General features: G+C 65.3%; 5 protein-coding genes across 6 annotated transcripts; 4 read left to right on the top strand and 1 right to left on the bottom strand.

Annotated features, from left to right (window-relative positions):
* Positions 1–2,813: 2,813 nt before the first annotated feature.
* Positions 2,814–4,742, top strand: HDGF (heparin binding growth factor). Its single transcript, XM_062631663.1, has 5 exons — positions 2,814–2,965; positions 3,053–3,191; positions 3,757–3,933; positions 4,027–4,202; positions 4,539–4,742. The coding sequence occupies exons 1-5, from the start codon at positions 2,838–2,840 to the stop codon at positions 4,543–4,545; spliced, it is 627 nt and encodes a 208-aa protein (XP_062487647.1). The 5' UTR covers positions 2,814–2,837; the 3' UTR covers positions 4,546–4,742.
* MRPL24 (mitochondrial ribosomal protein L24) lies at positions 3,787–6,727 on the top strand. The gene is made up of 6 exons (XM_062631665.1): positions 3,787–3,804; positions 5,714–5,889; positions 5,980–6,075; positions 6,168–6,253; positions 6,332–6,462; positions 6,540–6,727. Exons 2-6 carry the CDS (start codon positions 5,716–5,718, stop codon positions 6,674–6,676), a joined length of 624 nt encoding a protein of 207 aa, XP_062487649.1. The 5' UTR covers positions 3,787–3,804; positions 5,714–5,715; the 3' UTR covers positions 6,677–6,727.
* A 13-nt stretch (positions 6,728–6,740) lies between these two features.
* Positions 6,741–10,429, bottom strand: METTL25B (methyltransferase like 25B). 2 transcript variants are annotated; one of them, XM_062631660.1, is made up of 7 exons: positions 10,331–10,429; positions 9,752–9,865; positions 8,809–9,102; positions 8,668–8,730; positions 7,897–8,591; positions 6,993–7,180; positions 6,741–6,913 (listed from the first exon to the last, which is right to left on the bottom strand). In XM_062631660.1, exons 2-7 carry the CDS (start codon positions 9,854–9,856, stop codon positions 6,741–6,743), a joined length of 1,518 nt encoding a protein of 505 aa, XP_062487644.1. In that variant the 5' UTR covers positions 9,857–9,865; positions 10,331–10,429. The 2 variants fall into 2 exon arrangements, with proteins under 2 accessions (XP_062487644.1, XP_062487646.1); XM_062631662.1 differs by lacking the exon at positions 8,668–8,730.
* Positions 10,410–14,891, top strand: ISG20L2 (interferon stimulated exonuclease gene 20 like 2). The gene is made up of 3 exons (XM_062631664.1): positions 10,410–10,885; positions 13,879–14,079; positions 14,278–14,891. Exons 1-3 carry the CDS (start codon positions 10,448–10,450, stop codon positions 14,389–14,391), a joined length of 753 nt encoding a protein of 250 aa, XP_062487648.1. The 5' UTR covers positions 10,410–10,447; the 3' UTR covers positions 14,392–14,891.
* A 1,884-nt stretch (positions 14,892–16,775) lies between these two features.
* Positions 16,776–19,510, top strand: CRABP2 (cellular retinoic acid binding protein 2). Its single transcript, XM_062631666.1, has 4 exons — positions 16,776–16,883; positions 17,999–18,177; positions 19,154–19,270; positions 19,368–19,510. Exons 1-4 carry the CDS (start codon positions 16,814–16,816, stop codon positions 19,416–19,418), a joined length of 417 nt encoding a protein of 138 aa, XP_062487650.1. The 5' UTR covers positions 16,776–16,813; the 3' UTR covers positions 19,419–19,510.
* Positions 19,511–21,239: the final 1,729 nt, after the last annotated feature.

The raw sequence follows: 21,239 nt of genomic DNA, 5'->3' as shown, positions 1-21,239 counted from the left end.
CCCAGGTTGGGTTCCTATGGGAAAATCCCCTTCCCCCTCCAATATCATCCTATTGTGACCCCCGTGGCCTTCCAATCGGCGCTGGCCATGGGGGGCCGGGAGTTGGGCTCTGGATAATGGATGTTATGGAGGAGTTGGGACGGAGTTTGGGGGGGGAGCACCCACACGTGGGGGTGTCGACGCAGGTGCCCCCCCCTCCTCCCCCATGTGCCAGGCCCCCAGCCCCATTCCCGGCTGCCGGGCGGCATTCCCGAGCCCATTATGAATGGGGGGGGTGGGGGGGGATCCCTGCGCATCGCTGGGGACCCCAAAGCCCCCGGCGCGGGGGGGGGGGGTGGGCAGCGCATGGGCCGCGCACAGCGGGATGCATCCAGCTTGATCCCGGTGGGAAGCTCCGGCCTGGGGATGCGGTTGGGGTTCTAGGGAGCACTTCCCGATGCAGTTGAATCCATGGAATGTTCCCCCCCCCCGCCCCCTCTTCCCGGCCTTGTTGCAAACCGGGCCGCGAAACCCCCTCCTTCCCGAATCAAAGGAGCGCAGGGGAGGAATCCCCTCGCCACCATTCGCGACATTCCCAACCATTCCCGACCATTCCCGACCATTCCCTCCTCCTTCCCCCCCCCCCGGCTTTGAATAACTTTTGTTTGGTTTGTAGGGCTCTGGCGGGGAGGCCGCGGAGGGGGTTGGGAAGCGCTCGGCTTTGGCAGCGGCTTTGCGAGGAGGAGCCGCAGGGATCCACCATCATGGAACAGGTTTTCCATGAGGGATGGGGGGGGATAAAGGGGGGATGTGGGGTGTTGAACCCCCCCCCCATCACCGCTCCCTCCGGTGACTAACCCCGTGACTAATGGGGTGCTGTGATGAAACGCGCTGGGATGGTTGCTCCCGACCAGGTGTGGCTGGAATGGCGAGGGAAGGAGCAGGAATGGCAAAGGGAAAGCTGGAAGCACCACGGGGAGCTCGGGGTTATGGCGGCGGCTCCGTGCTACCCCCTGTCCCCCCCTTCAGTTCAATGGGGCAGCGCTAAAGAGAGCGGAAACTGAGGCAGGCAGAGGAGCTGCCTCGCACACGCACCTCCATCCTCTTCCTCGCATTGCAGCCCTCATCCATACAGCCAGAACCCACCGGGATGAGGTGGGATCACAGCAGGGACTGGAATGCCCTGCGCCAGGCTCCCATTCCCATTGCCAGGCGTTGTGGGGCAGGAGGGGGGGCCAGGTTGGATCCCCTTTGGGGCTGAATCCAGGGAAGCTGTGGGCCGGGGCTGGCGGGTGCTGGGAGCAGCCCCATGGCTGCGATGGGGCCACATGGTCCTGGGGCTCAGGCTCACCCCGGCCCCCCCACCCCATAGCAATGAATCCCATTCCCTATGTGGGGGAACTGAGGCGTGGGGGGGCTGCTCCCAGCCCTGCCTTCGGGATCCTGGGACCTCCCTTTGCCCGCTCCTGCCCCATGGACCAGTCACAAAGGGCAGGAGCAGAGGTTGGGGGCAGAGTCCAAGTGGGGCTCGTGCCCAGGCGCGCTCCGGAGCCGCTTGCTCCCAGTGCCGGGGGGAACAGGACGGGGACAGCACCGGGTGCGCTTTACCCTGCGATGGGATGGCCCAAGCAGGAGCAGGGCCCGGGCCAGGGCTGTTTGTGCCCCCCCCCAGCACCCATGGGTGCTATCGCGGGCCTCAGTGGGGCACCACCCACCTGGCCCTGCTGATAGAGCCCCATGGGAGGTGCAGGGGCGCAGGGATAAGGGTGGGGTGCTGGGGCCCCACTCACCCGCCCCATCTGTGGCCCCCAGGCACGACTTTGGCCATGGATGGGTCCTGTTGCTCCATGTCCAGATGAGGCTGTTCCCAGTTGGAGAGGGTCCCTTCGACCCAAACCGTGTCCTCAGCAGCATTCCTTAGGGAAGAGGGTTGGAAGCAGCACTATGGGGGTGGTCGGGGGCCGTGTTCCCACCTGGGATGCTGGAGCCTTTGCTGCATCACCCTGGGAATGAGCCGGGAGAAGGCAGTGTGAGGGTGAGAGCATCCCCGTTCCGCTCATCCCTGCCCCTGGAATGCCTCCATGTGTTTGGAGGGGACAGGGAAAACTTTGGGGCAGGATGGTGCTGCCATGGGGGGGGGTCGGGTAGGGCACGATCCCAAATCACCCCCTGGAGCCGGGAAGAGGGATGCTCCCGCCTGCATTTGGGCAGGGGGGATGGCAACGGAGGAGCATCCCGGTCCAGCTCCCTGGGAGCAGGGAATGCTTGCAGCAGCTTCCCGCTCATTCCCGATGCCTGCAGCCCCTTGGGACAACAGCATCTGTCAGTGCTGGATGCAGGGGACGAAGCCGGGCGGTATTCCCAGCTCTGGGAAGGAAACCCTCAGCCGGGTCAGGCCTTTGAGTACCCCATTGGCTGGTTTGGGAGGCAGGGGAGTGGGGACACTGGGGGGGAATGGGACCCAGCACCCCAAGGGCCTGCTCGGCTCCTTGCAGGCTTCCTTTGGGGATTGCTGGCTCCTGGAGCCGGGGCGGGGGGGTGTTTGTGTTATTTTTAGCTGCTATTTAAAGCCACCGGAGTCGCTTTCGCTCTATTCCCATTTGGCACCTCGGGAATTTTCGTGTTCAGGGAAGTGGCACCCAACAGCACTAGGATCACAGCAGCGTCGGGGGGGGGGGGGCAGCACTGAGAGCCCCAACACCTCCTCTTTATCCCCCCCCTCCGATCCCAATGGAAGCGATGGCTCCTGCCTGGATCCACCTGAGCCAGACAAGAGCTTAGAGCGGCCGCCCATGGGGTGGGAGAAGGGTGATTCCCAAAGGCGGCTGCTGCTGCTCTCCCGAGCTGTGTGCAGTTGGATGCGGTACCCGGGTGTTCCCGATGCTCATCCCATTGCCTGCATCCCCCAGATTGACGAGATGCCGGAAGCTGCAGTCAAATCCTCCTCCAACAAATACCAAGTGTTCTTCTTCGGGACCCACGAGACGTGAGTGGGGCCGGGGGGGGCAGTGCTACCCTATGGGCATGGGGCGAGGCAGGATCCATCCCTGACTGCTCCCTGCATCCCAAGCAGGGCGTTCCTGGGGCCCAAAGACCTCTTCCCCTATGAGGAATGCAAGGAGAAGTTTGGGAAACCCAACAAGAGGAAAGGCTTCAGCGAGGGCCTCTGGGAGATCGAGAACAACCCCACAGTGAAAGCCTCCGGCTATCAGGTCAGTGGTGCCTGGAGGGCCATTCCATGTGCGCCATTCCTGTGGGATTCCCTGTGTGATTCCCTACACAATCCCTATGTGATTCTGTATGATTCCCTACGCGATCCCTATGCAATTCCCTGTGTGATTCCCTATGCAATTCCCTATGTGATCCCTATGCGATTCCCTATATGATTCCCTATGTGATTCCTTGTGTGATTCCCTATACGATCCCTATGCAATTCCCAAGCAATCCCTATACGATTCCCTCTGCGGTTCCCTATGCAATCCCTACACGTTTCCCTATGCAATCCCTATACGTTTCCCTATGCAATCCCTATATGTTTCCCTATACAATCCCTATACGTTTCCCTATGCAATCCTTATACATTTCCCTATGCAATCCCTATACGTTTGCCTATGCAATCCTTATACGTTTCCCTATGCAATCCCTATACGTTTCCCTATGCAATCCCTATATGATTCCCTATGCGTTTCCCTCTGCAATCCCTATACGTTTCCCTATACAATCCCTATACGATTCCCTATACGATTCCCTCTGCAATCCCTATGCGATTCCCTGCAGCCCACCCAGAAGCAGACCTGCTCCGAGGCGGGCGCGCGGGAGCCGGAGGGCGATGGGGCCAAGAAAGGCAGCGCCGAGGGCAGCAGCGACGAGGAGGGGCAGCTGGTGATCGACGAGCAGGCCAGGGAGCGCGCCGAGAGGGCCGGGGCCAAGCGCCGGGCGGACGACGCTGCCCAGGTAGGAGGAGGACACCGGGAACGGCACCGCAGGCAATGGGAGGGGGGGGTCCGGGGGTCCAGGCCGGGCTGAGCCTCGCTTCTCCGTGCCCAGAACTCCCCCAAGCGCCCCAAGGAAGCGGAGGGGCAGGAGGGCCCCAAAGCCAACGAGGAGCCCCCCGAGGAGGAGGCGGCGAAGGTGAACGCGGGCGATGGGGACAAGAACAGCGCCGGGGCCGCGCCGGAGGCCACGGGGATGGGTCCGGAGGAGCTCAGAGACCACGAGGAGAGGTGAGAGCGCACCCAGGGGCTCTGTTGGGAGCGATGGAGTCAGTGCACCCTGAAGCGCTGCCCTGTGTCTGTGTCCCCATTGCAGCCCATAGCGAGGTTCCATTGGGAGCAATGGAGCCTGCATGCCCTGAGCGCTGCCCTGTGTCTGTGTCCCCACTGCAGCCCATAGCGGGGTCCCACAGGGTCCCATTGGCAGTGATGGAGCCGGCGCACCCTGAGCGCTGCCCTGTGTCTGTGTCCCCATTGCAGCTCATAGGGGGGTCCCACAGGGTCCCATTGGCAGTGATGGAGCCCGCACGCCCTGAGCGCTGCCCTGTGTCTGTGTCCCCATTGCAGCCTGTAGCGGGGTCGGGCCCGGCCCCATTGTGCTCCCTTGGGTGCTGCTCGTCGTGGCCAGAGGAGAAGGAGCCCAGGAGCCGAGCGCGAGGCCGGAAGGAGGCGAGAGGCGGGCGTGGGCCCCGCTCCCGTGCATGCTCCCCGCAGCGAGCCCCGGGGGCTGAGCGGCTCCGGGACAATAAAAGCGATTCCTGCCTTTTTAAAGCGCTTCCGCCGGGCCTCGCGGCTCCTTTGCGCCGCTCCCCGCGGGCCGGGGAGAAAATGGAGCCGCGGCCGGGACTACAGCTCCCAGCGGCCCCCGGGAGGGCCGCGGGCGAGCCCCGGCCTCGCGTGTGGAGCCCCGCGGGGCGGCGGAGAGGGAGAGCGGCCTCCAGAAAGGGCCCAGGCCCGGGCGCGGACACCGGTGGGAGGGGGTGGACTACAACTCCCAGCGTGCACCGCGGCCGCAATGCTCCGCGCAGGAGAGGGGCGGGTGAAGGACTACAACTCCCAGAGTGCACCACGCCGCGAAGCACTGCGCAGGCGCCGAGTGTGCGTGGGTGTACGAGGGACTACAACTCCCAGCATGCACCGCGCCGCCGCTGCCCCTCGCGGGACTACGCCTCCCGGCGTGCACCGCGCCAGGCCACGCCCCCCTCGTGGACCGGAGGGCGCTGGAACCGGAGGTGAGGGCGGGAGTCGCGGTACCGGGGGGCCCCGGGGGCCTATGGGGGTCCCCTTGGCACTGGAGGCTCTATAGGGGGCCCTATGGGGGTCTCCACGTTCAGGGGGTGCCTTTTGGGGGGTGGGCATCTATGGGGGATCCGGGGTGTCCCCCCCGTGTCACAGCCCCATGGGGGAGCTCCGAGTGCCCCATGGGGGGGCTCCGTGTGCCCCATGGGGGTTCCGTGTGCCCCATGGGGGGGCTCCGTGTGCCCCATGGGAGGGCTCCGTGTGCCCCATGGGGGTTCCGTGTGCCCCATGGGGGAGCTCCGAGTGCCCCATGGGGACTCCGTGTGCCCCATGGGGGTTCCTTGTGCCCCATGGGGGGGCTCCGTGTGCCCCATGGGGGTTCCTTGTGCCCCATGGGGGTTCCTTGTGCCCCATGGGGACTCCGTGTGCCCCATGGGGGGGCTCCGTGTGCCCCATGGGAGTTCCGTGTGCCCCATGGGGGTCTCAGCGTTACCCCCCCCCAGCCATGCGCCTCTCGGCCGTGCTGGCAGCGGCGCGGCTCCCCCCCGGTTACCGGCACGGGACGTGGCCCCCGGACACGGCGGCCGCGCGGCGCCGGAACCCGCCGGGGCAGCGGCGCCGCAGGGTCCTGGTGGAGCCCATCGACAGCGAGGAGTGGAAGGTGTTCCAGGGGGACACGGTGAGAGCACGGCCCCCTCCGTACTGCCCCCTTCCCCATCCCCGCTAACGGGGCCGTGCCCGTTGAGCCCCGGTTCTCCCCCTGCCGCAGGTGCAGGTGCTGAGCGGGAAGGACGCGGGGAAGCAGGCGATGGTCACCCAGGTCGTGCGCGCCCGCAACTGGGTGGTGGTGGAGGGGCTGAACACGGTGAGGATGGAGCTGGGTGCTTGGGGGGCGGACGGGACGGGCACAGGCTGGGGGTGCCGATGGTGACCCCCCCATCCCCATCGCCATGGCAGCACTACCGCTACATCGGCGGCACCTACATCGCGAGCGAGGCGCCGCTGCTGCTCAGCCAGATCACGCTGGTGGACCCTGAGGACCGGTAACGGGCACTGGTGGTGATGGGGGGGGGGGATGCTGTTGTGACCCCCCCCGTATTGAAGCTGCTCCTTGGTGCCAGGAAGCCCACGGAGGTGCAGTGGCGTTACACGGAGGAGGGCGAGCGCGTCCGCGTGTCCCTGCGCAGCGGCCGCATCATCCCCGTGCCGCTGCAGCCGCGCCGCGATGGCATCGTCCCCGAGCAGTGGATCGGTGCGTGGGGACAACGAGATGGGAGGGGACACACACACAGAGCATGGGGGGGGTCAACGCTGTCCCTTTGCACGCAGATGGCCCAAAGGACACGTCGGTGGAGGATGCGATGCAGAAGACATACGTGCCGTCCCTGAAGACCTTCGAGGAGGAGATCATGGATGCAATGGACATAGTGGAGACGCGCAGGGCTAAGAAATCCTACTGGTACTAAGTGGGGGGCACTGGACACCCCCCCTCCAAGCAATAAAGACCTCTCACTCTGCCCCATGGGGGGTTTATTGTGCCAGGGGGCTCTGTTCCTCTGGGGGGGACTCAGCTTCATCCTCGCTGCCATCCTCCTCCTCCAGCCCTGTGAGCACCGTGCCCAGGGGACAGCGCGCAGCCACCAGCACCAGGTTCCGGGGGGAGAACCGGGGGTCGAAGAGGGGCACGAGGGCGCAGTGGAAGCCTGTGGGGACACGGGGGGGCTCAGTGATGGCACCGGTGCCGGTGTCACCGTCCCCCCAGTGCCAGCGCCAGGCACCCACCGCGCTCGCGCAGGTAGAGCAGCCGGTCCAGGAGGATGAGGGTCTCCACCAGCGGCGCCAGCAGCAGCGTGAGGCTGAAGAAGGCCACGACCTTGTGCTGCTGCTCCAGCATGGTCCCGACGGCGTCCGAATCCAGCGGGATAGAGGCAGGATCCAGCCCCACACGGGGCAGCCCCAGACGGGCGTATCTGGGGGGGGGGGTACACAACACACACAATGAGGGCGGGAGAATGGACTGAAGGGGGTCCCACCAACCCCGAACTCACTGAGGGGCTGCCCCCACAACCCAAAGTCACTGGGGGACACTGGTGGGGCTCCCCCCCCAAACCCCACTGGGCACCCTTATTTGTGTGTCCCTCCCCCAAACCTCAGTGGGGACCCTTATTAGTGTGTGTGTCCCCCCAAGACCTCACTGGGGATCCTTATTGGTGTCCCCCCACCCCAAACTCAATGGGGACCCTTATTAGTGTGTGTGTGTCCCCAAGACCTCACTGGGGATCCTTATTGGTGTCCCCCCACCCCAAACTCAATGGGTGTGTGTGTCCCCACCCTTATTAGTGTGTGTGTGTCCCCAAGACCTCACTGAGGATCCTTATTAGTGTCCCCCCACCCCAAACCTCAGTGGGGACCCTTATTAGTGTGTGTGTGTCCCCAAGACCTCACTGGGGATCCTTATTTGTGTGTCCCCCCACCCCAAACTCACTGGGGATCCTTATTAGTGTGTGTCCCCACCCAAGACCTCACTGGGGACCCTTATTAGTGTCCCCCCACCCCAAACTCACTGGGGACCCTTATTAGTGCGTGTCCCCCCCCAGGACCTCACTGGGGACCCCTATTAGTGTGTGTTCCCCCCCCCAAGACCTCACTGGGGAGCACCCCGAGGGGGTTCCCCCCCCGTACTCACTGCGGGAAGCTGAGGGCATGCGCCTTCTTCACCGTCTGCACCCCCGGGCGCCGGAGGCCGGGCCGGGCCCCCCGGATGAGGGTCTCGAGCACAGCCCGGTAGCAATGAGCCCTGAGGCGGGGGCTGCCCCCCCCCGCCAGGCGGCCCCGGTACTGCTCCAGCGCGTGGCAGGCGCTCTCCCGCGCCCGGTACGAGAGCTCATGGCCCGGTAAGGCCGAGACCCAGGCGCTGAGCGGGTACCCGGGGGGGGTCGAGAGCTTCATGTAGCAGCAGCCGACGGAGGCCACGGCGGCCACCGAGGGGCTGCGGGCGAAGTGGCGCAGCAGCGCCGGGCTCAGGTCCCCGCAGGCGTGGAGCCCCGTTACCAGCACCCGCGCCCCGTCCGCGGCCCCCCCCGGGCCCCCCAAGGGGTTGCGGGCAGCGGGAGCGGGGGGGTCCGGGGGTAACAGGAACTCCCCCCAGGGCAGCGCCGGGTCCAAGCGGCCCGGGATGTGCTGGGGACCCCGGGGGGTGAGCGCGGAGCGGGGCTGGGGGGGGCCGCGGCGCCGGGGGGGGGGGGCGGCCCCCCCCGCTTTGTGCAGCTCCCGCAGCAGCTCCCAGTCGAAGCGCTCGGCGGCACCGGCCAAGCGGCCGTCGCCTTCCACCGCCGTCACCGAGAGCCCGAGGCCGAAGGCCAGGAACCGGGAGAGGTGGCCCTGGGGAAGGGATGGGGGGGGGGGCACACTCAGACAATGGGGACACAACGGAGCCCCCCCACACCCCCGTTCCTACCTGCCCCGCTCCGACGTCCACCACGCGCGTGCAGCCGGTGGCCTGGCTGAGGCGCTGCAGGAGCTGTGGGCACAGGAGGGTGATGGAGGGGGGGGTTTGGGGGGGTCACGGTGCAGGTTTTGGGGGGGGGGGGGTCCTCACCGTGCCCAGGCGCCGGATCTCGTGCTGCTTCTTGGGCTTGACGTGGCGGCGGAGCAGCGGGTGCAGGCGGCGGCTCTGGCACGGGGGGCGCGGGGCGGCACCGGGGGGGCCCCGCGGGAAGGAGAGGGCCCGGGCGGCGGCGGCGAAGGCCAAGAGGGAGAGGGGCCAGAGCGGCCCCGGGCCCCCCGGCTCCGGGCCCCCCAGGAGGCGGGCGAGATGGGGGGGGGCGGCGGAGCCCAGAGCTGTTTGCCACGGAGGGGGGAGCTGCGCCCACAGCCCCTCGGCGAAGAAATCCTGCAGGAGAGGGGGCAGTGGGAAAAGAGGGGGGGATATGGGGAGAATGGGGGATATGGAATGGGTATGGGGGGTATGGGGGGTGTGGGGGGTATAGGGGGGTATGGGGGGTATAGGGGGTATGGGGGGTATGGGGGGATATGGGGGGATGTGGGGGGTATGGGGTAGGGATGTGGGTAAGGGGGTATGGGATGGGTATGGGGGGGATATGGGATGGATATGGGGGGATATAGGATGTGTAAGGGGGGTATGGGATGGGTATGGGGGGTATGGGATGTGTATGGAGGGAATGGGATGGGTATGGGGGTACATGGGGTACATGGGATGTGTATGGGGGTACATGGGTTACATGGGATGTGTATGGGGGTACATGGGGGGATATGGGGGTACATGGGATGGGTACGGGGGTACATGGGATGGGTATGGGGGTACATGGGGGGATATGGGGGTACATGGGATGGGTATGGGGGTACATGGGTTACATGGGATGTGTATGGGGGTACATGGGGTACATGGGATGTGTATGGGGGTACATGGGGGGATATGGGGGTACATGGGGTACATGGGGGGATATGGGGGTACATGGGGTACATGGGATGTGTATGGGGGTACATGGGGTACATGGGATGCGCAGGGGGGGGTCACTCACGATGACGCAGGCGTCGAGCAGGGGCCGGTACAGGGACAGGAGCCGGACGATGTCGGCCGCTCGCTGCTGCTCCCACTGCAGGGTCCCGCGGGGGGAGGCGGCCATGGTGGAGCCCTGGCGGGAGGAGTGTGTGTGTGACGTCATCCGGGGGTGTGACGTCATCATGTGGTGTTACATCATCCTGGGCGTGTGATGTCATCCTGGGGCTATGACATCATCCTGGGGGTTCCCCTGTGGCTGTGATGTCATGCGGGGGGGGTGGTGTCCCCTTGGAGCTGTGATGTCACCCATGTGGCTGTGATGTCACCCCGGGGTGTTTCCCGGGACTCTGACGTCACCACTAGGGCTCTGACGTCATCCCCCCTCCCCCGGCTGTGAGCTAAGGCAGGCCCATGACATAACCGGGCAGTGACGTCACTGGGAATGCGGCTCCCTCGCTGTGACGTAACCAGACCGTGCCATTCCCCCATCTTCCCGTGGCCGTGACGTCATCACCGGGCATCCCCCCCCCCGGTCTGGTCAACGCCGTGACGTCACCCGAGACGTCACCGCCGCGCTCAGCCGCCGCGCCCCACTCACCGCCGCGCTCCAGCCGCGCTCCCGCCGCGCAGCGATACCGCGTCACTTCCGCCGCGCCGTTACCCCGCCTCCTTCCGGTGCCGCCGGTACCGGGGGGGGGCCGGGCCCCGTCCCGCGATGTCGGAGCTGATCCTCAACGTGCACGCGGCGCCCCCGGCGCGGCCCCGCGCGGCCCCGCGCGGCAACCGGAAGCACCGGCGCTTCCTGCGGCGGCGGCGCGCGGAGCGGCGGCGGGGCCCGAGCCGCGAACCGGAGCCCGCCCGCGCCTCGCCCAGCTCCGACCCCGGCGGGAGCGGCTCCCCGGAGCCCGCAGCGCCCCCCGGCGGCGCGGCGGAGGCGGCGGTGGTGGCCATCGACTGCGAGATGGTGGGCACGGGGCCCGGCGGGCGGCACAGCGCCCTGGCCCGCTGCAGCATCGTGGGCTACGGCGGGGCCGTGCTCTACGACCGCTACGTGCGGCCCGCGGCGCCCGTCGTGGACTTCCGCACCCGCTGGAGCGGGATCCGCCGGCACCACATGGCCCGCGCCGTCCCGTTCGTGGCGGCCAGGAAAGAGGTGCGGAAACGGCGGCGGGCGGCGGGAGGGGCTGGCACCGGGGCGGGGGGGGACAGCGCTGCATGGAGCACATCCATAGCACTGCGTGGTGAGCATGCATAGCGCTGCATGGAGTTCATCCATAGCGCTGCATGGAGCACATCCCTTTGGAGGGAGCAGTGCATCCATAGCACTGCGTGGAGCACATCCGTAGCACTGCATGGAGCACATGCATAGCGCTGCATGGTGAGCATGCATAGCACTGCATGGAGCTCATCCATAGCACTGCGTGGTGAGCATGCATAGCGCTGCATGGAGCTCATCCATAGCACTGCGTGGTGAGCATGCATAGCGCTGCATGGAGCTCATCCATAGCGCTGCATGGAGCACATCCATAGGACTGCGTGGTGAGCATCCATAGCACTGCGTGGAGCTCATCCATAGCACTGCGTGGTGAGCATGCATAGCGCTGCATGGAGCTCATCCATAGCGCTGCATGGAGCACATGCATAGCGCTGCATGGTGAGCATGCATAGCACTGCATGGAGCTCATCCATAGCACTGCGTGGTGAGCATGCATAGCGCTGCATGGAGCTTATCCATAGCACTGCGTGGTGAGCATGCATAGCACTGCATGGAGCTCATCCATAGCACTGCGTGGTGAGCATGCATAGCGCTGCGTGGAGCACATGCATAGCACTGCGTGGTGAGCATCCATAGCACTGCGTGGTGAGCATGCATAGCGCTGCATGGAGCTCATCCATAGCACTGCGTGGTGAGCATCCATAGCGCTGCATGGAGCTCATCCATAGCGCTGCGTGGTGAGCATCCATAGCGCTGCGTGGTGAGCATCCATTATCACTGCGTGGTGAGCATGCATAGCGCTGCATGGAGCTCATCCATAGCGCTGCATGGAGCTCATCCATAGCACTGCGTGGTGAGCATGCATAGCACTGCATGGAGCACATCCATAGCACTGTGTGGTGAGCATGCATAGCGCTGCATGGAGCTCATCCATAGCACTGCGTGGTGAGCATGCATAGCACTGCGTGGAGCTCATCCATAGCACTGCATGGTGAGCATGCATAGCGCTGCATGGAGTTCATCCATAGCGCTGCATGGAGCACATGCATAGCACTGCGTGGTGAGCATGCATAGCGCTGCATGGAGCTCATCCATAGCACTGCGTGGTGAGCATCCATAGCTCTGCATGGAGCACATGCATAGCGCTGCATGGAGCTCATCCATAGCGCTGCATGGAGCACATGCATAGCACTGCGTGGAGCACATCCATAGCACTGCGTGGTGAGCATGCATAGCGCTGCATGGAGCTCATCCATAGCACTGCGTGGAGCACATCCATAGCACTGCGTGGAGCGCATCCATAGCGCTGCATGGAGCACATCCATAGCGCTGCATGGAGCTCATCCATAGCACTGCATGGAGCACATCCATAGCACTGCGTGGTGAGCATCCATAGCACTGCGTGGAGCTCATCCATAGCACTGCGTGGAGCACATCCATAGCACTGCATGGAGCACATCCATAGCACTGCGTGGTGAGCATCCATAGCGCTGCATGGAGCTCATCCATAGCACTGCGTGGTGAGCATGCATAGCACTGCATGGAGCTCATCCATAGCGCTGCATGGAGCTCATCCATAGCACTGCATGGAGCACCTCCATAGCACTGCGTGGAGCACATCCATAGCGCTGCGTGGAGCTCATCCATAGCACTGCGTGGAGCACATCCATAGCACTGCGTGGAGCACATCCATAGCACTTGCGTGGTGAGCATCCATAGCGCTGCATGGAGCTCATCCATAGCACTGCGTGGAGCACATCCATAGCACTGCGTGGAGCACATCCATAGCACTGCGTGGAGCTCATCCATAGCACTGCATGGAGCACATCCCTTTGGAGGGAGCAGTGCATCCATAGCTCTGCATGCAGCACATGCATAGCACTGCATGGAGCACATGCATAGCACTGCGTGGTGAGCATCCATAGCACTGCATGGAGCACATCCCTATGGAGGGAGCAGTGCATCCATAGCTCTGCATGCAGCACATGCATAGCACTGCATGGAGCACATGCATAGCACTGTGTGGAGCTCATCCCTATGGAGGGAACAGTGCATCCATAGCACTGCGTGGAGCACATCCCTATGGACGGCAGCAGCACAGCCATAGCACTGCGTGGACTCTGTCCATAGCATTGCGCGGAGCGCATCCCTATGGAGGGAGCAGCGCATCCATAGTATTGTGAGGAGCGCATCCCTATGGAGGGAGCAGCACATCCGTAGCATTGCGTGGAGCGCATCCCTGCGGAGGGCAGCAGCAGCACATCCATAGGATTGCGTGGAGCGCATCCCTGCGGAGCGCAGCAGCAGCACATCCATAGCTTTGCGTGGAGCGCATCCCTGTGGAGCGCAGCAGTAGCGCATCCATAGGATTGCATGGAGCGCATCCCTGTGGAGCGCAGCAGTAGCGCATCCATAGCTTTGCGTGGAGCGCATCCCTGTGGAGCGCAGCATCCATAGGATTGCGTGGAGCGCATCCCTGCGGAGGGCAGCAGCAGCACATCCATAGGATTGGGTGGAGCGCATCCCTGCGGAGCGCAGCAGTAGCGCATCCATAGCTTTGCGTGGAGCGCATCCCTGTGGAGCGCAGCAGTAGCGCATCCATAGGATTGCATGGAGCGCATCCCTGTGGAGCGCAGCAGTAGCGCATCCATAGCTTTGCGTGGAGCGCATCCCTGTGGAGCGCAGCATCCATAGGATTGCGTGGAGCGCATCCCTGCGGAGGGCAGCAGCAGCACATCCATAGGATTGGGTGGAGCGCATCCCTGCGGAGCGCAGCAGTAGCGCATCCATAGGATTGCGTGGAGCGCATCCCTGTGGAGCGCAGCAGTAGCGCATCCATAGGATTGCGTGGAGCGCATCCCTGTGGAGGGCGGCGGCAGCGCATCCATGGCGTGAAGCTGCATTCATTGATCCCAACCCTGCTCCCGCAGATCCTGCGCATCCTCGCCGGGAAGCTCGTCGTGGGCCACGCCATCTACAACGACTTCAAGGCGCTCAAGTACTTCCACCCGCAGGCCCTCACCCGGGACACGTCCAAGATGCCGTTGTTGAACCGGAAAGGCGGCTTCCCGGAGAACGCCACCGTGTCCCTGAAGCGCCTGGCCAAGGAGCTGCTGCACAAGGACATCCAGGTATCCCTCAGGGAAGCTGGGGCTGTGCTCAGGGCCAGGCTGGATGGGGCTCGGAGCACCCTGCTCCAGTGGAAGATGCCCCTGCCCGTGGCTTTAAGCTGCCTTCATCCCACCCCTTTCCGTGATGGGTTTTGGGGGTGCTGGTGTCAGAGCAGTGACTCAAGCTGTGCTCCCCCCCCTGCTCTCTGTCCCCAACAGGTCGGGAAGAGCGGCCACTCCTCGGTGGAGGACGCCCGGACCACCATGGAGCTCTACAAGGTGGTGGAGGTGGAATGGGAGCAACACCTCCTGCTGACCCCCAAGCAGGAGTGAGCCCCCCCCGCCCCCCAGGTCCATCCTGCACCCCAAGAGGGGTCCTGGTGCCATTCCATCCATCCCTATGGACAACGGGTGGGAGCATGGAGCCGGGCACCGGCGTCCCTGTGCCCTGACGTGCCTTCTCATGCCACTCATGGTGTGACATCCTCCATCCGCCCCAGCGATGTGGGGCAGAGCTGGGGCCAGACTGTGCCCCCCGCAGGTGCTGGTAACACTGTCTGGGTGCCTCCGAGGGGGCTCTCCCTGCTCCACAGCCCCATTCCGTGTGGGAATCGGGCCCAGGGCAGGCTCCTTCCCATCTTGCACAACTACCTCTGCCAGGGGCAGGAAGCGCCCAAGGGTTCCGGGAGCTTTGGGTTCCATCTTCCTCATTGCACAAGGACCAGGACGAGCCTGGGCACGGGGGACCGGTGCCACCAGTGCCACCAGTGCCACCAGCACGTCCTTGGTGCTGCCTTCCGGTGTGGGGCTGCCCCCGGGGTGGGGGCTGGTTGGAACTGAGCTCGTTACAGCCCCGATCCCAATTAAACAGGAATGATTGAGGAGCCTTTGGTGCTGGAGACCATGAGGGGACCCCCAACCCGTGGGGGGGAGTGGGCAGTGGGGTGCCCCACACCAGGCTCTGTGCTGCTGGGTGAAGGAGGAGCAGTTCCCCCCCCCTCCACCTTGACAGCAGCCCTGTTCTCATGGGGACCCCCCCATTGTCACCCCCTTTCCCTACTTCAACCATGGGCTGCTGGACCCAAGGCTTGGGGATCCCTCCTGCATCCGTGTGGGACTGGGGGGGGGACGCAGCGATCCCAAGCATCCCATGGGATCCTGAGGGGTGCTTTGGGGGGGCAGCTCCCCCTTCCCAAAGCCTCCATGTGCGTGCACACCGGGAAGGGGTGGGAATGCCCCCGGCTCCCCGGGAAGGTGAGAGCATGGATGGGGAGCCGGAGCCTTTGTGTCTGGGCTGCCTTTGGAAGCCATTGGAGCCGAGTTTACGACCGGGCTTTGGAATGGCCGAGCCTTAAAGGAGCGGTTGCCTCCTCGGCAAGGAGGAGCCGGCGCCTGGGGGCACATGGGGAGGGGGGGGGTGTCCATGTGTGGGTCCCCCCCAGCCCCACGGCGGGGGCACATTGCCGGTGTCCGGTTGGGATCGGTTCCCGAGGGAGCCCCGCAGCTGGGATGGATTTGGAGGGCTTGGGGGGGGGAGCACGGGGGGATTCACCACCCCCCCCACACACACATCGGAGCCCCTCAGTTCAACGCAGTGGGGTTGGGGGGGTCCTGTCCCACGGAGGAGCTCGATTGACGCCGGCCCTGGTCCCCCCTATGAGGGGCAGGTGGGGGGTGACCCCCATTTGGGCTCTGCCTCGGGATTTCTGCGGTTTCCAAGGAATTTGAGGGGGGCGAAGCCTTTATCCGCCCTTCCCAGCAGAATCCCTTCCAGATGTGGGGCGGGGGGGGGTTCCCACCTCATCCCCTCCACCCCCTTCTCCAAATCCAGCTGGTTTTCCCCCAAATCCATGGCCCGGGGGGGCACCCCCTCCCCCATCCTTGGGGTGCCTCCCTCCCCGAGCCCCCCACCTCTCCCAGCCCCATTCCCTGCAGCAGCCGCTGTAGGTCGGGATCTGTCCGCTCTTTGTTGGGAATCCTGTTCTTCAGGGGATTAGGGACTCGCGACAAGCCAGGACTCGGCTCCTCAGCGGCGCCACCCCATGGAATGTGGGGGGCTCGGGGGGATGGGGGGGTGAAATGTGGGTCCGGGAGGGGGCGGCTTCACCCCGAAAGAGCAGCAGGAATCTGGCTCCTTCCATCTTGGAGCCACAAACTCCATGATCCCGGTGCCAGCCCCACGGGACCCCCAAATCCCCCCCCCCCAAACTGCATCGCGCATGGGCCAGGCACCTGCATGTGCCCCCCCCCCCCCCATTGAGGGGTGCATGGAGGTTATAGAGGGGTGCATTGAGACTGGAGGGGTGCGGGGTGGGGGGGGATGTGGGCAATGTGGGGGTGCAGACACTCAGGGGGGTTCTGGTCACTTTAAGGGGGGTTCGGGCACTTGGGGGGGTTCGGACACTTTAAGGGGGGTTCGGACACTTTGGGGGGCTCACGGTCACTTGAAGGGGGCTCGGACACTTTGGGGGGGTCACGGTCACTTTAAGGGGGCTCGGACACTTTGGGGGGGTCCCTCCCATTGCGGAGCCCCGCAGGTGAACGCGGAGCCCCCCTCCCATGGGGCCGGGGCCGGGGCCGGGGCCGGGGGCGGAGCGGGCGGGACCTGCCCGGCAATAAAACGGGCGGCGCCGGGACCGGAGCGCGGCGGGGTCGCTGGTGCCGTCGGTGCGCGCTCGGTGGCCCCCGTTCCGGTCCCCCCCCCTCTCTTTGTACCCCCCCCCCCCCATCGCGCGGCCCCGGCCCCGGCCCCGCGATGCCGAACTTCTCCGGGACCTGGAGGATGAAAAGCTCGGAGAACTTCGAGGAGCTCCTGAAGGCGCTGGGTGAGTGCGAGCCCCGGGGGGTCCTGCCCCACATCTCCCCTCCAGCGCTGGGGGGGGGCCCCCTTGTTCCCACCCAAAGCCCATCGGGGAAACTGAGGCACGGGGGGGTGCACCCCCCACCTCCGTATCCCCACCATCGCACCCAAGGGGACCCCGCTCTGTGCGGAGCCCCCATCCTAAGTCGGCTCCCCCCTGCCCCACACTGTGAGGGGGGCCCCACGGCTGAGGGGGGAGGGGGGGGAGGAGCGGGGGGCCCCGGGGCTGTGGGCAGGGTCGTCCCCCCCCCCCCCCGCCGCAGGAGCCGGAGCCGGATTTGTTCCAGGTTAGGGGATCCGGAGCGAATATTTCAGGATAATTATCACTTTCTTGGGTTTCATTCCCCCGCCCCCCCCCCCCCGGTTCCTCCTCATCCCCCCCGAGCCCCACCGGGGGGAACCGCAGCAGGGAAAGCGATCTGCGACCGGCGGCTCCTCCCGCCCCACCGCGGGCCTGGGGAGGGGGGCTCCGGGGCCCCCCATGGTGCAGGCGGCTGGAGGAGAGTGGGGGGGACACGACAGAGCTCCGGAGCCCCCCATCTGCCTGCACCCCCCCCGCAATAAACGGGCTTTGCTCCTTCGGGTGCCTTCTTCTCCCCTTGAGCATCACGGAGGGGACCCCCAAGTGTGGGTCAGACCCCCCCGCCCCGCTCAGCAGCAGCATCCCCACGGTCCCGGCCATGGGGACCCCCCATCCCGCTGCCCCCCCATGGCCGTGCGGGGGGAGCCCCGCTCCGAGGGCCCCTCCGTCGGGGCTGAGCGGGGCCCAGCGCGGGCAGTGATGGATGAGGCGCCCGCGGCAGCGCGGACAAAGCCGCAGCTGCTCTTTGGGGGGGGCTCCCCCCACGGGGTCACCGGGGGCCGTGTCCCCGCCGTCACCCCTGCCCGGGGGACCCCCTTCACCCCCCCCCATCCCCATCCCATCACCCTCATCCCTTCCCTGGGGCGCATCCGGAGCCAGGTAACGAGAGCCAGATGTGGCCGAGCCAGATGCGGCTCTGCGGGGCCGGGGTCCCCCTGAGGCCCCCCCAGGACCCCCCCCATCAATGGGGACGTCTCCCCCCTCCCCATTGCCCGCAGGGGTTAACGTGATGCTGAGGAAGATCGCGGTGGCGGCGGCCTCCAAGCCCGCGGTGGAGATCAGGCAGGAGGGGGAGAGCTTCTACATCAAGACCTGGACCACGGTGCGGACCACGGAGATCAGCTTCAGCATCGGGCAGGAGTTCGAGGAGCAGACGGTGGACGGGCGGCCCTGCAAGGTGCGGCGCCCACACGCATCCACATGCATCCACACGCATCCACACGCGTCCACACGCGTCCACACGCATGGCACACGTGTGTGGCGGCAGGGCAGGAGCGCTCGTGTGCGCGCTCCTAACACGTGCATGGGTGGGCTAGCATCATGTGTGCACATGCCTTGCACGTGGGGGCACATACATGCATCTGCACACACGTGCCTGCACCCTGGTGCAAGTGCCCCCCTGTTCATGCATGCACACGCGTGTTCGTGCACACGCAGCCCCGCGCTCCCTCTTGTCCGGGGGGATGGTTCCTCCCCCTTCCCTGTGCCCCCCCTCCATGGGTATCCCAGACACTGTTGGGGGCAGGAGCAAATGTCCCCGTCCATGTCCCCATCCCCATCCGGGTCCCCATCTGTGTCCCCATTCCCATCCCTGTCCGTGTCCCCATCCCCATCCAGGCCCCATTTGTGTCCTCATCCACACCCCCATTCCCCAATCACATTCCCATCCATGTCACCATCCCCATCTGTGTCCCCATTCCCCATCCCCATCCCCGTTTGCGTCCCCATCCCCATCCAGGCCCTATCTGTGACCCCATCCACATCCCCATTCCGAATCCACGTCGCCATCCCTATCTGTGTCCCCATTCCCCATCCCCATCCCCGTTTGCGTCCCCATCCCCATCCAGGCCCCATCTGTGACCCCATCCACATCCCCATTCCCCATCACATCCCCATCCGTGTCCCCATCCCCATCCAGGCTCCATCTGTGTCCCCATCCCCATTCCCCATCCCCATCCCCATTCCCCATTCACATCCCCATCCATGTTGCCATCCCCATCCAGGTCCCATCCATGTCCCCATCCCCATCCTCATTCCCCATCCCCATCCCCATTCCCCACCCACCTCCCAGCCCACTGACGGATGTTGCACCCTGTGTGGGGGTGCTATGGGGGTGTCTCGGGGGTGTCCCCCCCACATTGTCCCCTGTGCAGAGCTTGGCCAAGTGGGCGAGTGAGAACAAAATGGTTTGCGAGCAGCGGCTGCTCCGGGGCGAGGGGCCCCGGACGGGCTGGTCCAGGGAGCTGACCAACGACGGGGAGCTCATCCTGGTGAGCATCCCTGCCCCGGGGCATGATGGGAAACTCCCTTTGGGGCTCTCTGTGTATGTCGGGGGGGGTCCCATCCATCACCTGCTCCTCATTGCAGACCATGACGGCCGACGACGTCGTCTGCACCAGGGTCTACGTCCGGGAGTGATGCCACCGCACCGGTGTCCCCATATCCCCCCCCCCATGTCCCCTTCACCCCCCATAGCCACGGGGGGTGCATCTTCCCATGGGGGCCCCTCAGAAGCCTCCTTGTCTCACTGCAGCCAAAGCACCCGGGTGGAGGGGGGGATTTGGGCTGATTTTAGGCAGTTTTGGTTCACTTGGATGTGTTGGATTTGGACACAGCCCCTGTGCCCCCCCCCCCCCCAAGTATTTATTGTCACTGATGTGGCTCCAGGCGGTGGCTCCATGGTCACAGAGCACCAGGGCCAGGCCCCCCCCCCGGTCCAAACCCCCCAGGACCATCCCTGCCCCTTCCCTCTGCTGCCCAATAAACATCCTTTGCCCCATCCCCATGTCCTGATATCCCCATATCCCAATATCCCCATATCCCAATATCCCCATGTCCCAATATCCCCATGTCCTGATATCCCCATGTACTGATGTCCCAATATCCCCGTGTCCCAATATCCCCATATCCCAATATCCCCATGTCCTGATATACCCATATCCCGATATCCCCATATCCCAATATCCCCATATCCCAACATCCCCATGTCCCGATGTCCTCATATCCCAACATCCCCATGTCCCGATGTCCCCATATCCCAACATCCCCATGTCCTGATGTCCCCATATCCCAATATCCCCCTGTCCCAACATCCCCATATCCCGATGTCCCCATGTCCCGATGTCCTCATATCCCAACATCCCCGTGTCCCGATGTCCCCATGTCCCGCTCCTGCTGCCACACGCCCGATCCTTGCGCAAGGGCCCCCAGGCAAAGGCAGTGGCCGCGTTGGCACATCCCAGCGTGGGAAGCAAGGGGGCAGCGGTGGGGCAGCCATGGGGCAGCGATGGGGGGGGCACTTCCCCCGCCCCCAGCAGCAGGAAGGCTGTAATTACACCTTCCCTGGGGAGGAGGAGGAGGGGAGGATGAAGGCTCCGGTGTCTCCAGGTGGGCGCTCGGCGTCACCATTCCCGGACCATGTCCCGGCTTTCCCAGCATCCAACCGGGACCATGGGGGGGGGTGTCAATGGACCTGGATCCAACACCAAACCTGCCCCCCCGGTAATGGAAACCCAGCCCCCCCCCCCGCAATCCCACAATGGATGTTCCCCCCCATTGGAATATCCGCGTTCTCCTTGGCGGCCCGAGGCACGGCTCCGATTCGTGTCGGGGGGGGGGAACCCAGAGCTGGAAGTGGGGGGGGGCCATGGGGGTCCCATCCTGCTCTGTCCCCATCCCAGCGGAGCCGAATTCCAGCTGGGAAAGGGGGGGGGGGTCACGGAGACCCCAGCGCCAAGGGGGTGCTTGGGAATGCTCTGGAATGCCGCCCCCCCCCCCCGCTCAGTGGTTTCGGTGCTCCCGGCGCCTCTCGGCCGGCCCCGGTGACCTGCGGGGGGCCCCGGCTGCCCCCCGGGGTGGGGAGGGGGCCCCTCGGCTTTCAGGGGCGAGACAAAGCGGGGCCGGGGCCGGGAATGCGCCGGGAGGGAAGGGGAGGAGGCGGCGGGGGGGGGGGCCGCGCTCCAATGGGGATGGGGATGGGGATGGGGATGGGGATGGCGATGGGGATGGGGATGGGGATGGGGATGGGGATGGGGATGGGGATGGCGATGGGGATGGCGATGGATGCGGATGTGGAGGGGGATGGGGATGGCGATGGGGATTGGGATGGGGATGGGGATGGGGATGGGGATGGGGATGGGGATGGGGATGGGGTTGGGGGGGATGAAGGTGGGGATGGGGATGGGGATGGGGATGGGGATGGGGATGGGGATGGGGATGGGGATGGGGATGGGGATGGGA

The sequence above is a fragment of the Pezoporus occidentalis genome, unplaced genomic scaffold (assembly GCF_034315485.1).
Source record: "Pezoporus occidentalis ecotype Australia unplaced genomic scaffold, CSIRO_AGI_Poc_V1 ctg370, whole genome shotgun sequence".
Classification (NCBI taxonomy): domain Eukaryota; kingdom Metazoa; phylum Chordata; class Aves; order Psittaciformes; family Psittacidae; genus Pezoporus; species Pezoporus occidentalis.
This window is presented reverse-complemented; position numbering and strand designations above follow the sequence as displayed.